The 15,639-nt window shown below is 45.9% G+C and overlaps 1 protein-coding gene across 1 annotated transcript in view; it reads right to left on the bottom strand.

The window, feature by feature from the left end:
- The window catches only part of il1rapl1a (interleukin 1 receptor accessory protein-like 1a), a 17,611-nt gene extending 2,803 nt beyond the window's left edge, over window positions 1–14,808 (bottom strand). Inside the window, exons 1-4 of the mRNA XM_065014762.1 lie at window positions 14,775–14,808; window positions 14,361–14,646; window positions 8,198–8,384; window positions 1–75 (exon numbers count right to left, since the gene is read on the bottom strand). The exon at window positions 1–75 is cut by the window's left edge and continues 79 nt beyond it. Of these exons, the coding sequence (XP_064870834.1) occupies window positions 1–75; window positions 8,198–8,384; window positions 14,361–14,646; window positions 14,775–14,808 (582 nt within the window). The remainder of the gene's footprint in view (window positions 76–8,197; window positions 8,385–14,360; window positions 14,647–14,774) is intronic.
- Window positions 14,809–15,639: the final 831 nt, after the last annotated feature.

The raw sequence follows: 15,639 nt of genomic DNA, 5'->3' as shown, positions 1-15,639 counted from the left end.
CTCTTTGACCTCTCTGATGGACAGAGAGTCTCTTCTCTGGAGGATGGAGGCCCGCCACTGCTTAGGACGACACTCCTGGGAGTCACACACACACACGAACACACACAATACAACATGGGGCTATAGTGCTATTGACACTGAGACACATGAAATCATCATAACATAGAGAACAGGTTGGATTGTTATCTCATGAACACCAACAACAGCAATGGAAGTTCTGTTGAGGTGGCCTATGCATGATGTCTTTGATTTCTGCATTGGTCACATACTGAATTTGTCAACGCTAAGTTGCTTTGGATAGTGGCATCTATTACAGTTAAGGACATTGGGGAAGAGGAGACCAAACAGAGTCATTATATTATCTAGACAGTAGAGAGGACTGGAAAGAGAGCAGTGGAATGCATAGTGTATCACTGCCAACTAGAGAGAATCCATATGGGAAGAGTTATCCTACTTATTTGATAGAAGTGTATTGCACTGAACTGGATACTCCAGATTCAATATTCTCCGACTGGTAAAAGGACACGGAATGTCATTTGAAAAGTCTCCATTGGCAAAATAATGTGTTTGTGTGTGTGTGTGGCGTGTATGTGTGTGTGCGTATGTATGTGTGGTTTGTGTGCGTGTGTGTACATAGGCAGAGTGTACATAGGCTCCTCACTCCGGGTACTCTCCTCCCTCTCTGGCAGGGACAACTCTGGCTCAGAGGATTCTATTCCACCATAGCTCGCGGCAACCCTCGGAATTCAATCAGCTCGGCTGCAGAGCAATCCAAATAACTCCAGGTTCCAGCGCTCCCAGTCATTATCCAAGCCTTAATTGAATTCTGGGAAAACCTGGAGGTCGAGTCCGACTGGCTAATCTACCACTGATCTGCCTTTGATTAGTTTGGCCTGGGCCGCTCCCTGGGATGCGTGCTGTGATCCGCAGGCCATGCCTGACCTCAACGGGGAGAACTCAGGTGAGAAAGGTAACTCGAGAGTCAGATAATAGATATCTTAGGCTAAGAGCATTTAGAGGACACACACACACACACTTTTTCTCTCTCTGTATGCTGGGAGTGTTTGGTGCATGCTGGGAATTGTATGAGCGAGTGCGAGTGTTGTCTGAAGTTACATCGCATGTTTTTTCCTTCTTGTCTTGTTTGACTTTTCTTGGTGGTTTTCCTATACAGGTGATTATTTATCTTATTTATTTGTTGTGGAAGAATTAAGATTATTGTTTTTCTTGTGGAAATTGCCCTGGCTTTGGTGGGGATGGCGACCCACATGGGGACGCCGTCCCTGTCACTTCGGCACGGCTTTAAGTGTGTTACTGAAGCTACTGTCACTGTGGAGCAGTTTCTGGTCGCCGTAGGAGAGAAGGTAGGATATGAGAATGTTGCTTATGCGTCACGGATGAATGAAGCGGTGGTGTTTTTTATTAAAGAAGACCATCTTGTTGATCGAATGGTTGAGCATGGTGTACTTCTTAAAGAAGAGTGTCTTGTTGATCGTATGGTTGAGCATGGTGTACTTCTTAAAGAAGAGTGTCTTGTTGATCGTATGGTTGAGCATGGCGTACTTCTTAAAGAAGAGCGTCTTGTTGATCGTATGGTTGAGCATGGTGTACTTCTTAAAGAAGAGTGTCTTGTTGATCGTATGGTTGAGCATGGCGTACTTCTTAAAGAAGAGCGTCTTGTTGATCGTATGGTTGAGCATGGTGTACTTCTTAAAGAAGAGCGTCTTGTTGATCGTATGGTTGAGCATGGTGTACTTCTTAAAGAAGAGTGTCTTGTTGATCGTATGGTTGAGCATGGTGTACTTCTTATAGAAGAGTGTCTTGTTGATCGTATGGTTGAGCATGGAGTACTTCTTAAAGAAGACCATCTTGTTGATCGTATGGTTGAGCATGGAGTACTTCTTAAAGAAGACCATCTTGTTGATCGGATGGTTGAGCATGGTGTACTTCTTAAAGAAGACCATCTTGTTGATCGGATGGTTGAGCATGGTGTACTTCTTAAAGAAGACCATCTTGTTGATCGGATGGTTGAGCATGGTGTACTTCTTAAAGAAGACCATCTTGTTGATCGGATGGTTGAGCATGGTGTACTTCTTAAAGAAGACCATCTTGTTGATCGGATGGTTGAGCATGGCGTACTTCTTAAAGGAATGTTTATTCAAGTTACGCCGCTTTTTTCTCTGTCAACAAGGGTAACGATTTCAAATGTACCACCGTTTATTCCCAATGAGCTATTAGGGGGTTCACGTGGAGCTAGTCTCCCAGGTAGTGGAGAAGATGCCCAGTACAAGTGATTGGGTACAGGAGGGGGTTCATGTGGAGCTAGTCTCCCAGGTAGTGGAGAAGATGCCCATTACAAGTGATGGGGTACAGGAGGGGGTTCACGTGGAGCTAGTCTCCCAGGTAGTGGAGAAGTTCCCAGTACAAGTGATGGGGTACAGGAGGGGGTTCATGTGGAGCTAGTCTCCCAGGTAGTGGAGGAGTTCCCAGTACAAGTGATGGGGTACAGGAGGGGGTTCAGGTGAAGCTAGTCTCCCAGGTAGTGGAGGAGATGCCCAGTACAAGTGATGGGGTACAGGAGGGGGTTCAGGTGGAGCTAGTCTCCCAGGTAGTGGAGGAGTTCCCTGTACAAGTGATTGGGTACAGGAGGGGGTTCAGGTGGAGCTAGTCTCCCAGGTAGTGGAGGAGATGCCCAGTACAAGTGATGGGGTACAGGAGGGGGTTCATGTGGAGCTAGTCTCCCAGGTAGTGGAGGAGTTCCCAGTACAAGTGATGGGGTACAGGAGGGGGTTCAGGTGGAGCTAGTCTCCCAGGTAGTGGAGGAGATGCCCAGTACAAGTGATGGGGTACAGGAGGGGGTTCAGGTGGAGCTAGTCTCCCAGGTAGTGGAGGAGTTCCCAGTACAAGTGATGGGGTACAGGAGGGGGTTCAGGTGGAGCTAGTCTCCCAGGTAGTGGAGGAGATGCCCAGTACAAGTGATGGGGTACAGGAGGGGGTTCAGGTGGAGCTAGTCTCCCAGGTAGTGGAGGAGTTCCCAGTACAAGTGATGGGGTACAGGAGGGGGTTCAGGTGGAGCTAGTCTCCCAGGTAGTGGAGGAGTTCCCAGTACAAGTGATGGGGTACAGGAGGGGGTTCAGGTGGAGCTAGTCTCCCAGGTAGTGGAGGAGTTCCCAGGACAAGTGATGGGGTACAGGAGGGGGTTCATGTGGAGCTAGTCTCCCAGGTAGTGGAGGAGATGCCCAGTACAAGTGATGGGGTACAGGAGGGGGTTCATGTGGATCTAGTCTCCCAGGTAGTGGAGGAGATGCCTGGTATGAGTGATGGGGTACAGGAGGGGGTTCATGTGGAGCTAGTCTCCCAGGTAGTGGAGGAGATGCCTGGTATGAGTGATGGGGTGCAAGTGGGGAGTGTTGAGAGGGATGTGCCTGAGGGGAGTCAGGGGTCTGTGGCCTCAGTTAAGGAGGATCAGGAGAAGGATATGGATAGCAGCTGGTGACAATTTACAATCTGGAGGTAAATGGGTTCCTGGATCAGACATTTGGGAAATCTGTCAAATTGGCTGATTTTTTTCTGTGTTGCTAAGTTTGTGAGGTCAGCTGTGATGTTACAGAAGATGGTGGGGTTAGACCAGTTGAGTGAGAAGAAGCGTTTTCGCTTGAGGAATGTGTTACTGCTGTTACGGCTGCAAAAGGTGGTGGGAAACGTGGTCAGGTTCAGTGAAAATTAAAACAATGAGGATGATCATGACTCATAGGGTGTTTTTTTCTCTTTGTCTGGTTTCTCTGTGGTTTCTTCTGCTTTCTTTTCTCTTTTCTAGATGGAGGTACTAAGGGTGGGTTCTCTCAATATTAATGGGGGAAGGGACAGGAATAAGAGGGCTTGGGTATTAGAAGTAATAAAACAGAAAAGGCTTAATGTAGTTTTCCTACAGGAGACACATATTGATGAGGCTATTGAGGTGGACTGGGGTATGTGATGGGAGGGGCAGCATATACTCAGTCATGGTACTAATTTCAGTGCTGGGGTGGCCATCTTGTTTTCCTTAGGCTTAGGGTGTGACTGTGGTATCTGCAACAGAGATTGTCAAGGGTCAGGTTTTATTGGTCAAGGTGGATGTTATGGAGTTTCTGTTTATTTTGTTTTGAATGTTTATGCTCCTATTGACGGTACAGAGCGTATTGCTGTATTTGATCAAATAAAGGAAACCTTAAGACAGTGTGACCAAGAGGGGTGTATGGTTTTAGGGGGGGACTGGAACTGTACAGTGGATTTTACTGTTGATCACACCGCTGAAGAACAGGTTGTATATGTATCTGATCACTACTGTAGTAGGGTTGGAAGGTTAGACAGGTTGTATGTATCTGATCACTACTGTAGTAGGGTTGAAGGTTAGACAGGTTGTATGTATCTGATCACTACTGTAGTAGGGTTGAAGGTTAGACAGGTTGTATGTATCTGATCACTACTGTAGTAGGGTTGAAGGTTAGACAGGTTGTATGTATCTGATCACTACTGTAGCAGGGTTGGAAGGTCAGACAGGTTGTATGTATCTGATCACTACTGTAGTAGGGTTGGAAGGTTAGACAGGTTGTATGTATCTGATCACTACTGTAGTAGGGTTGAAGGTTAGACAGGTTGTATGTATCTGATCACTACTGTAGTAGGGTTGGAATGTTAGACAGGTTGTATGTATCTGATCACTACTGTAGTAGGGTTGAAGGTTAGACAGGTTGTATGTATCTGATCACTACTGTAGTAGGGTTGGAAGGTTAGACAGGTTGTATGTATCTGATCACTACTGTAGTAGGGTTGGAAGGTCAGACAGGTTGTATGTATCTGATCACTACTGTAGTAGGGTTGGAAGGTTAGCCAGGTTGTATGTATCTGATCACTACTGTAGTAGGGTTGGAAGGTTAGACAGGTTGTATGTATCTGATCACTACTGTAGTAGGTTTGGAAGGTTAGACAGGTTGTATGTATCTGATCAATACTGTAGTAGGGTTGGAAGGTTAGACAGGTTGTATGTATCTGATCACTACTGTACTAGGGTTGAAGGTTAGACAGGTTGTATGTATCTGATCACTACTGTAGTAGGGTTGAAGGTTAGACAGGTTATATGTATCTGATCACTACTGTAGTAGGGTTGAAGGTGTGATATTACTCCTGTGGGTTTTTCTGATCATCATAAGGTGTCTGTTGATATCCACTTGTCCTGTCTACGAACGTCATCACCTTATTGGTATCTTAATGTTAAATTGTTACATTATGTCATGTTTTGGGAAAGGTGTTTGTTGTTTTGGGAAAAATTCAGGTTTACAAAAGGGAATTTTGAGTCCTTGAGACAATGGTGGGAGGTTGGGAAGGCCCAAATACAATTGTTTGTCAACAGTATACTGATAACTTGTTTCTGATAAGAGATGTTTTAGACATTTGTAAACTTCTTTGGATCAGGAGAAGGCCTTTGACCGTGTAGACCACCAGTAGTCATTCAAAACAATGAAAGCTTTTGGGTTTAGGGATGATTTTTTTTGTCTTGGATGAGTTTACTGTATACTGGGGCCTGGGTGGGGGGTGGTTTGAGCTGCCCCATCCCTGTCCAAAGGGGTATCAGGTAGGGATGCCCAATTTAAGGGCAGTTATATTATCTGGCAATTGAACCAATACTTTGTTTTTTAAGAGCGAGGCTTACTGGTTTCTCTGTGGCTGGGGTAATGAAGGGTCTCACGATAGCACTGTCTGTGTATGCAGATGACGTGATATTTTTTATTACAGGGGGTGAGGATGTTAAGTTTCTCTTAAACGCTTTAAAGGTGTATAGAGTCAATTGGGAAAAGAGCGAATCACTGTGGGCAGGTCAGCTTCAGACGGGGTCCGCACCACAGTTACCAGAGGGGATTCAGTGGGGCTCCGATGTCTTTCAGAAAAAGAACTGGGAGGGTGTAGTGGAGAAAGTGTGAGCCAGACTGTCAACATGGAAATGGGTGCTACCCCAGCTGTCTTATAGGGGAAGGGTGCTGGTAGCCAATAATCTAGCTGCCTCTACCCTGTGGTGCAGACTAATGATTGTACAGCCACTGGGGGGTCTGATACAAGAGCTTCAGAGGACCATTGCCAATTTCTTCTGGTCTGGACAACATTAGATTAAAGCTGTGGCCCTGTACCTGCCACTGCATGAGGGTGGTAAAGGCCTGGTGGACATTTCTTCCAGGATCATGGCTTTCCGGCTTCAAGCAGCCCAGAAACGGTTTTACTGTGACCGTTCTAGCTGGGTCGACACAACCTATACATTGATGAGGGGAGTGGGCCGATTGGGCTTAGACAAGCACATTTTCCTCTTAAAGCTAGAGGGGGGTGATTTGTCTGGCTTGACTCCATTTTATGAGTCTGTTAAGCAGGCTTGGAGAATTCTTGTCAAGTGTCGTAAGACCGGCACCCCACCAGGTATGTGGCTTTTGAAGAGCCTCTTTTTTTACAACACTGCCATCCAGTCCCCGTGCTGTGGGGTCAGCCAGCCTATGTTCATGCATGTTAGGTGTGGGGTGTACCAAGCTGGGTCATCTGATGCGGAGTAGGAGCAGATCGTTGGAGGAACTGGGAGAAAGAGCGGGGATCCGGTCATCTCGTCTACTGAGGAAGGTTGTAGCTGAGGTCTGTAATTCCTTGCCAGTACTTCATCGGCAGAATGTGACTGACACTTCCAATTCGGATCAGTGGATGGAGGGTCTGGATTATGTGTTCCCTGCACTGAATGTTAGTGCTGCAGTGGGGGCATTAGAGGAGGACGTGGGGATGCTGCTTTCCTTCCAAACTCCAGAACTGGGGGAGTTCAAGGCGGTGGGAAAGAAGGACATGTACAAAATCTGTGTAAAACTGTCCCGTGCTTCTTCCCTGGAAGGGGTCAAATGAACGAGATGGGCGGGTGTGCTTGGTCCAGGTGCCTCCCCAAAAGGCTTATTGGTGGTCTTTATACAAATTGCCTATTGAAAAGAGGACAGCTGACCTCCAATGGAGGATAATACATGGATCCATAGCCACCAATATGCATCTGGTACACCTGGATCTTACTGTTGGGGAAGGGTGTCCATTCTGTGCTGAGCCTGAAACTCTGGCACATCTGTTCTGACAGTGTCCCAGGTTGGTCGGGATGATTGACCTGATCCCTAGCTGACTCTCAACTCTGGGAGAGGTTTTCTCTTCCCAACTGTTTATATTTGGGCTAAAGTACAGGTTTAGTTGAAGGGGTTGAAGTTATTTTGCTTAATTTTGCGTCAGGGGCAGCTAAATTAGCAATATGGAAGACCTGAAAGAACAGTATTTGGGGACAGGGGTCTGTGGATGTGGTGGGAATGCTGGAGGGGATGTTGGCAGCAAGACTGAGGGTTGAATTTGACTATTACAAAATGATTAATAACATTGATCTGTTTATGAGGATACTGTGGAGGGAGATTTGGTGTTGTGTTTTTAATTGATATGTAACTATGGTTTTGTGTGAGTGTTGTTGTGTTGTTTGTCCCCAGACCCAATAAAGGTTATTTAAAACTCCCGTGCTCAGTCAGCCCTAGCTGCAGGGTAAGTTCCAGGGTTGAAGGCACGCTGTGCTTGGGGCAGCCCAGGTGTGTTCTCCATTGGCTGGGCAGGAGGCAGTGGATTGTGGGACCCTGCTGGGTCAACTGTGCTGATTAGGGTTGACGGAGAGGTGACGTTTTTCTTTCCCCCATTCACTCTCTATCCATTTTCTCTCATTTTCCTCTCTCTGTCACTGACTCTCTCTCTGTCTTTCTCCCTCTCTGTCTCTCTCTCTGTATCTCTCTCTCTGTCTCTCTCTCTCTCCTCTGTTCTCCTACTTTTCCGTAGGGCAAAGTGAACTATAATATGAAAAGGTTCTCCCCTCATCAGTGTGTGAATAATGAATCCCGTCTCTGTCTCTGTATTCATGTACTGTGTGTTTCTCCTAAGATGACCTCTACACTGATACTGGTGCACTGCAGACAGGTGTCGTGTAATTCTCCTATTATTAACAAATCCCACATGCATAATCTGACCCAGTCTCAGGCTCCCACGGACATAGCTTTCACATTCCATAGAAACAACCAGGAAGTGATCTGAAAACAAAGCCATGAGGCACAATCTTCACCAAGTAAATTCAGACACACACACACACACACACACACACACACAACACACACACGTCTCTCACCTTAAACCAGATGATATGAGGGTCTTTCCCAGGTTCTATGTAGTCCTCTATGTCTGGACAGGTGATGTCTTTGCTCTTGCTGAGTTCGGCCTTCTCCATATGTCTCATGTCAGAGTTGTAGCAGAGGTCTGTGTCGTTCTCAGCCACGTGGAGAGACATGGACACCTTCATACAGTAGGTTGAATTCCTGGAACATACCAGCACAACCAACAGGTCACTGACAAGATTCAGACTATTAGAGAAAATGCATAGTCAAAACAACTCTTTCTATTCCTGATTTACATTAGCTTTCTTTTTTCTCTCTCTGACTATACGTTTTTTACTCCCTCTTCCCATGTCCTCATTCCTCACACACGCACACAAAGACAGGCAAAACATGCAACACACACATTGTCGGAGATAGTGCTAACGACGTGTTCATCAGCTTACTGAAACAATGACGCAGGCTCACGACCACTATTTAATTAATGGAGGGCCATGCAAGCCTGCCCTGGGGATACTAATGACAAAACAGACACCACACACACACACACACACACACACACACACACACACACACACACACACACACACACACACACACACACACACACACACACACACACACACACACACACACACACACACACACACACACACACACACAGAGAGAGAGACAGAGACAGAGACAGAGACAGAGACAGGGGATGGAAGGAGTGGAAGAACCTGCTTAGTCATCACAGTGATGTAATACATTTACATTTACATTTAAGTCATTTAGCAGACGCTCTTATCCAGAGCGACTTACAAATTGGTGCATTCACCTTATGACATCCAGTGGAACAGTAGTGCATCTAAATCTTTTAAGGGGGGTGAGAGGGATTACTTTATCCTATCCTAGGTATTCCTTAAAGAGGTGGGGTTTCAGGTGTCTCCGGAAGGTGGTGATTGACTCCGCTGTCCTGGCGTCGTGAGGGAGTTTGTTCCACCATTGGGGGGCCAGAGCAGCGAACAGTTTTGACTGGGCTGAGCGGGAACTGTACTTCCTCAGTGGTAGGGAGGCGAGCAGGCCAGAGGTGGATGAACGCAGTGCCCTTGTTTGGGTGTAGGGCCTGATCAGAGCCTGGAGTTACTGAGGTGCCGTTCCCCTCACAGCTCCGTAGGCAAGCACCATGGTCTTGTAGCGGATGCGAGCTTCAACTGGAAGCCAGTGGAGAGAGCGGAGGAGCGGGGTGACGTGAGAGAACTTGGGAAGGTTGAACACCAGACGGGCTGCGGCGTTCTGGATGAGTTGTAGGGGTTTAATGGCACAGGCAGGGAGCCCAGCCAACAGCGAGTTGCAGTAATCCAGACGGGAGATAAGGAGTGCCTGGATTAGGACCTGCGCCGCTTCCTGTGTGATGCAGGGTCGTACTCTGCGGATGTTGTAGAGCATGAACCTACAGGAACGGGCCACCGCCCTCTGACAGCACAGGAGCAAGCCTGTGGCATTGAAATGCTGAAGGCTGGGCCTAAATACAGTCAAATGCTGAAGGCTGGGCCTAAATACAGTCAAATGCTGAAGGCTGGGTCTAAATACAGTCAAATAATGAAGGCTGGGCCTAAATACAGTCAAATGCTGAAGGCTGGGTCTAAATACAGTCAAATGCTGAAGGCTGGGCCTAAATACAGTCAAATGCTGAAGGCTGGGCCTAAATACAGTCAAATGCTGAAGGCTGGGCCTAAATACAGTAAAATGCTGAAGGCTGGGCCTAAATACAGTCAAATGCTGAAGGCTGGGCCTAAATACAGTAAAATGCTGAAGGCTGGGCCTAAATACAGTCAAATGCTGAAGGCTGGGCCTAAATACAGTCAAATGCTGAAGGCTGGGTCTAAATACAGTCAAATGCTGAAGGCTGGGCCTAAATATAGTCAAATGCTGAAGGCTGGGCCTAAATACGGTCAAATGCTGAAGGCTGGGCCTAAATACAGTCAAATGCTGAACGCTGGGCCTAAATACAGTCAAATGCTGAAGGCTGGGCCTAAATACAGTCAAATGCTGAAGGCTGGGCCTAAATACAGTCAAATGCTGAAGGCTGGGTCTAAATACAGTCAAATGCTGAAGGCTGGGTCTAAATATAGTCAAATGCTGAAGGCTGGGTCTAAATACAGTCAAATGCTGAAGGCTGGGTCTAAATACAGTCAAATGCTGAAGGCTGGGCCTAAATACAGTCAAATGCAGAAGGCTGGGCCTAAATACAGTCAAATGCTGAAGGCTGGGCCTAAATATAGTCAAATGCTGAAAGCTGGGCCTAAATACAGTCAAATGCTGAAGGCTGGGCCTAAATACAGTCAAATGATGAAGGCTGGGTCTAAATACAGTCAAATGCTGAAGGCTGGGCCTAAATACAGTCAAATGCGGAAAGCTGGGCCTAAATACAGTCAAATGCTGAAGGCTGGGCCTAAATACAGTCAAAAGCTGAAGGCTGGGCCTAAATACAGTCAAATGCAGAAGGCTGGGTCTAAATACAGTCAAATGCTGAAGGCTGGGTCTAAATACAGTCAAATGCTGAGGGCTGGGCCTAAATACAGTCAAATGCTGAAGGCTGGGTCTAAATACAGTCAAATTCTGAAGGCTGGGTCTAAATACAGTAAAATGCTGAAGGCTGGATCTAAATACAGTCGAACGCTGAAGGCTGGGCCTAAATACAGTCAAATGCTGAAGGCTGGGCCTAAATACAGTCAGGTGAATGCACCAATTTGTAAGTCGCTCTGGATAAGAGCGTCTGCTAAATGACTTAAATGTAAATGTAAATGTAAATGCTGAAGGCTGGATCTAAATACAGTCAAATGCTGAAGGCTGGGCCTAAATACAGTCAAATGCTGAAGGCTGGATCTAAATACAGTCAAATGCTGAAGGCTGGGTCTAAATAAAGTCAAATGGCTTCATTTTCTCGTCTACTTTCCTTCAATATGAGTCATTTGAGGAAGCCAGTGGCATAACTGAAACATGGGCTCATTGTCTATAGTGGATGGCTAAGTGATGTCATCACTTCAGATATACAGTACCAGTCAAAGGTTTGTACACAGCTACTCATTCCAGGGTTTTTCTTTATTTGTACTACATTTCTACATTGTAGAAGAATAATGAAGACATCAAAAATATGAAATAACACATATGGAATCATGTGGTAATCAAAAAGTGTTAAACAAATAATAAATATTTTTGAGATTCTTCAAAGTAGCCAACCTTTGACTTCAAATCAAATCAAATGTTATTTGTCACATACACATGGTTAGCAGATGTTAATGCGAGTGTAGCGAAATGCTTGTGCTTCTAGTTCCGACAATGCAGTAATAACCAACAAGTAATCTAACTAACAATTCCAAAACTACTGTCCTATACACAGTGTAAGGGGATAAAGAATATGTACATAAGGATATATGAATGAGTGATGGTACAGAGCAGCATAGGCAAGATACAGTAGATGGTATCGAGTACAGTATATACATATGAGATGAGTATGTAAACAAAGTGGCATAGTTAAAGTGGCTAGTGATACATGTATTACATAAGGATGCAGACGATGATATAGACTTGATGACACCTTTGTACACTCTTGGCATTCTCTCAACCAACTTCACCTGGAATACTTTTCCAACAGTCTTGAAGGAGTTCCCACATATGCTGAGCACTTGTTGCCATTCCCACCACCATCACCCCCATCTCTCTGCCTTGTGTAGCATATGGGGCTGCATTTCGTTACATTAACTTTACTGCTGGCCAGATGCTTCCTTTCAGGCTACATGACAGGCTTTCATATTATAGAGTCAAGTTATGGAAGTAATAAGAGAATCCCCTCTCCCATAGAAACACCTGACCTCCAGACCATAAAACACACACAGCTGAGGCTGTCAGACACTGCACCAGGCTACTAGAGGTATAGCCAACAGGCTGGCTGGAAGGCTCTCTTACTGTGGTACGGAGCAAACTGAGAATAGGTAAAGTAGGATTGGACTGGAAACCGTAACCATATGTTTGATAATGCAATGACAGTGTTATTTAAAATGTTGTGTTTTTATTTAGCCTAAACACACATGCACATGTCCATAAATGCATATTCACACACGTACACGTACACACACACACACACGTACACACACACACACATGTACACCGCCTAAGAGATTCGGAGGTGTAAATGTTGACATGATGAGGGAGATTATCAGAGATGACCTCGTAGCGGAGGGGACACCTGAGCCAATCAGATGGATGGAGTCCCAGGGGTACCAATGAGGGTACTTGTTAAATATTGAAACTAGGGGATCACTGCGGGATCGTGGGACATTTTTTTGTGGTGTTTGATTGATGGACAGTCAGGGGTCGACAATTCGTCCAAACTTTCAAAAACTGTTTCACTCCAACACAGCAAGCTTTAGTCTCCAACTCGTGTTAGCTTCCATTCCCCACACATTAGTATCCCTCACATACGTTCGTTCTCAGAGTAATCACAACAGGAAAACACACAAGCAGACCACTGAGAGATACAGGCTCATTTGAGAGGTGGTGAATTCATTCAGTGGGAGACACGTGCATGGACTACAGAGGTGGAGGGAGATTGTTTAGAGGAGAGAAAACACTGGAGGTGACAGCTTTACATTTACATTAAGTGGGGATGGAGAGAGGGAGAAAGAGAGAGAGGGGGAGAGGGAGAAACAGAAACAATGAGAGAGAAAGAGAGAGGGAGAGAGAGAGGAAGAGCGATAGAGAGAGGGAGTAGAGAGAAACAGAAACAAGGAGAGAGACAGAGAGAGGGGTTAGAGAGAGAAACAGAAATAAGGAGAGAGAAAGAGGAAGAGCTATAGAGAGAGGGGGTAGAGAGAGAAACAGAAACAAGGAGAGAGAAAGAGGAAGAGCTATAGAGAGAGGGGGTAGAGAGAGAAACAGAAACAAGGAGAGATTGTTATGTAGATTAAGTCACCTTCACACATACACTGATGGGAAAATTTGATTCCAGACAGCAAAGGAGAAAAGCGACCAACACACACACACACACACACACACACACACACACACACACACACACACACACACACACACACACACACACACACACACACACACACACACACACACACACACACACACACACCATATCTCCTTCAGGGGAAAACATCTGGAGGGTTTCAATGCTAAGCTGTACTTTCTCCACTGAAGGATTGATCTATATTTAGATATAGCCAACCCAATGTAGCAGCATCCTCCAATGCACCACAATACCGTAAGACTATCTACACCCTCCAAACAGATCATAATAACCAGTCAAACTTCAAGTGAATGGTTGAAAATATGACTAGATTTCAACAATACGATCAGCAATCACTGACAAATCTCTCCCCAGCAGAGATGCTTGGTGGATGTGTTTGGGTCATGTGTGCTAAAATTTGCAACTCAGAAGCTTACCCTCCAACAAAAAGAGAATTGATTTCAGCTCAGTGGCAAATCTCCAAAATGCTTCTCTGATTAGGTTACTGGAGAACTCTTGAATACCCACCATGAATAACATCTGAATACATGAAGCCTTTTAACACTTTAAAACACTGGAGAACATTTCCTAATGCATGTGATCTGCTTGTCTAGTGTCATACACATACACACACATAGAGGACGTTCTCAGTGTGCTGGCCATAGAAAACATTTTAAAGTAAGGGTCAAGTCTTAGAGAGGGAGAGAGTGAAGGAGAGAGTAGGAGGGAGAGAGTGAAGGAGAGAGAAGGAGGGAGAGAGTGAAGGAGAGAGAAGGTAGAGAGTGAAGGAGAGAGAAGGAGGGAGAGAGTATTTTGTTGCCTCCATGCCTATGAGAAACATCCACTTCAGACCCTCTTGACAGAACGACAGAAACACAACCCCTTTGATTCTGACTCAGCCGGAGGAAGAAGGGGGGAAGAGATTGTGAGAGAGAGCGAGTGCGGTAGGAGAAAGAGTTGGAAAGACTCAGCAATCAATATCACAGAGGAGTACGCACGGTTAAAAGTAGAGGGACTAAAAGAGGCTTGTAAGCTAAAAGAGTAAACAATTCCTAGTTTCCCTAGTTTGTCCCTCGTGTCTTACCGTAGCTCTAGTATCCCTACTGTTCCTCCTATCTTACCGTAGCACGCAGGAGTAGACTCGAGCAGTAGAGCACAGTTTGTCCCTCATGTCTTACCGTAGAACGCAGGAGTAGAGGCCCACGTCCTGCAGGTCGGCCGGTCTGAACCAGATGGCGTCCTCCTCCTTGCTCATGCGCACGCCGTTGAAGGAGATGGGCTCCTCGAAGTCTCCGTGGCCCAGGCCAGTGCTGCGGTACCACATGAGGCTGAGGCCCACGCTCTGAGCCTGGCTGTAGTTGGCCCGGATGTAGCCGTAGAATAGGGCACACTTCAGCCTCACCGGCTCTCCCTGCAGCACACGGTACTTCAGGTAATCCACTGACCAGTCTGTACAGAGGTCAACTATGGAGAGAGAGAGAGAGAGAGAAAGAGAAAGAAAAAGAGAGAGAAACAGGATGTTATATTCTATTGAGTTAGCTATCCTCAAGACAGAGGAGAGAGAGTTAAATTCTTTGTAGACAAGTCTGTACAGCTGTCAGCTATGGGGGGGGGGGGGTTACACATGTTTCTATCCTACCATCATTAGTCCCCTCCTCCTCACTCAGTAAACATGGAAACAAAACAACAATGTTGTGCACTGAGCGAGAGAATATTACATCTGGGAAAACAGATTTCAGCTGAATTTCATCAGTGTGGCCTTGGTGGATGCTAAATCGGTGTGTGTGTGTATTTCCGTCTGTGCCACTTTCTGTTCGTATTCTCTCATCTTCTCTCATCCATTTCCATCCTTCTCACAAACGTTTACACCTGGAAAGGTGTATGGAAATATCTCCATCAGTGACGTCCGGACCCCGTAGTGCTGTAGACAGACTACCACTACTGTTTAAAACACCGCCAAGACATCATACACTAAGTGATAGAGGGGAACACAGTTCTTTATTTGGATCCATATTAGCTCAATGTCTCCTCTCTGGACATGGTGGCAGAGAGGTTAACCCACGGCCAGCAATCAGTCTGCGATCACTTGTTTACAAATTTCACTTTGTGTGTGTGTGTGTATATATGTATGTGTGTGTGTTTATATGTGTGTGCGTGTATGTGTGTGTGTCTGTATGTGTGTGTGTGCGTGCGTGCGTGTGTGTGAAGTGCTACAGTAAAGGACCCCTGCTGTGTGCAAGTCTAAGTGATACAGAACCCTCACAGGGACAACTACACTTGTAATTAATGCCCTTAATTACCAGAGCATGTGTGTGTGTTATATGACTGTGTGGGTGTCTGCCCAATTATTCCTCTTAATTAGCAGTAGGCCTCACAAATCTGAGTGTATTTGTATGTGCCTGTCTATGCGTGTGTGTGTGTGTGTGTGTGTGTGTGTGTGTGTGTGTGTGTGTGTGT

This window comes from Oncorhynchus nerka, unplaced genomic scaffold, assembly GCF_034236695.1.
Source record: "Oncorhynchus nerka isolate Pitt River unplaced genomic scaffold, Oner_Uvic_2.0 unplaced_scaffold_24___fragment_2___debris, whole genome shotgun sequence".
NCBI lineage: Eukaryota > Metazoa > Chordata > Actinopteri > Salmoniformes > Salmonidae > Oncorhynchus > Oncorhynchus nerka.
This window is presented reverse-complemented; position numbering and strand designations above follow the sequence as displayed.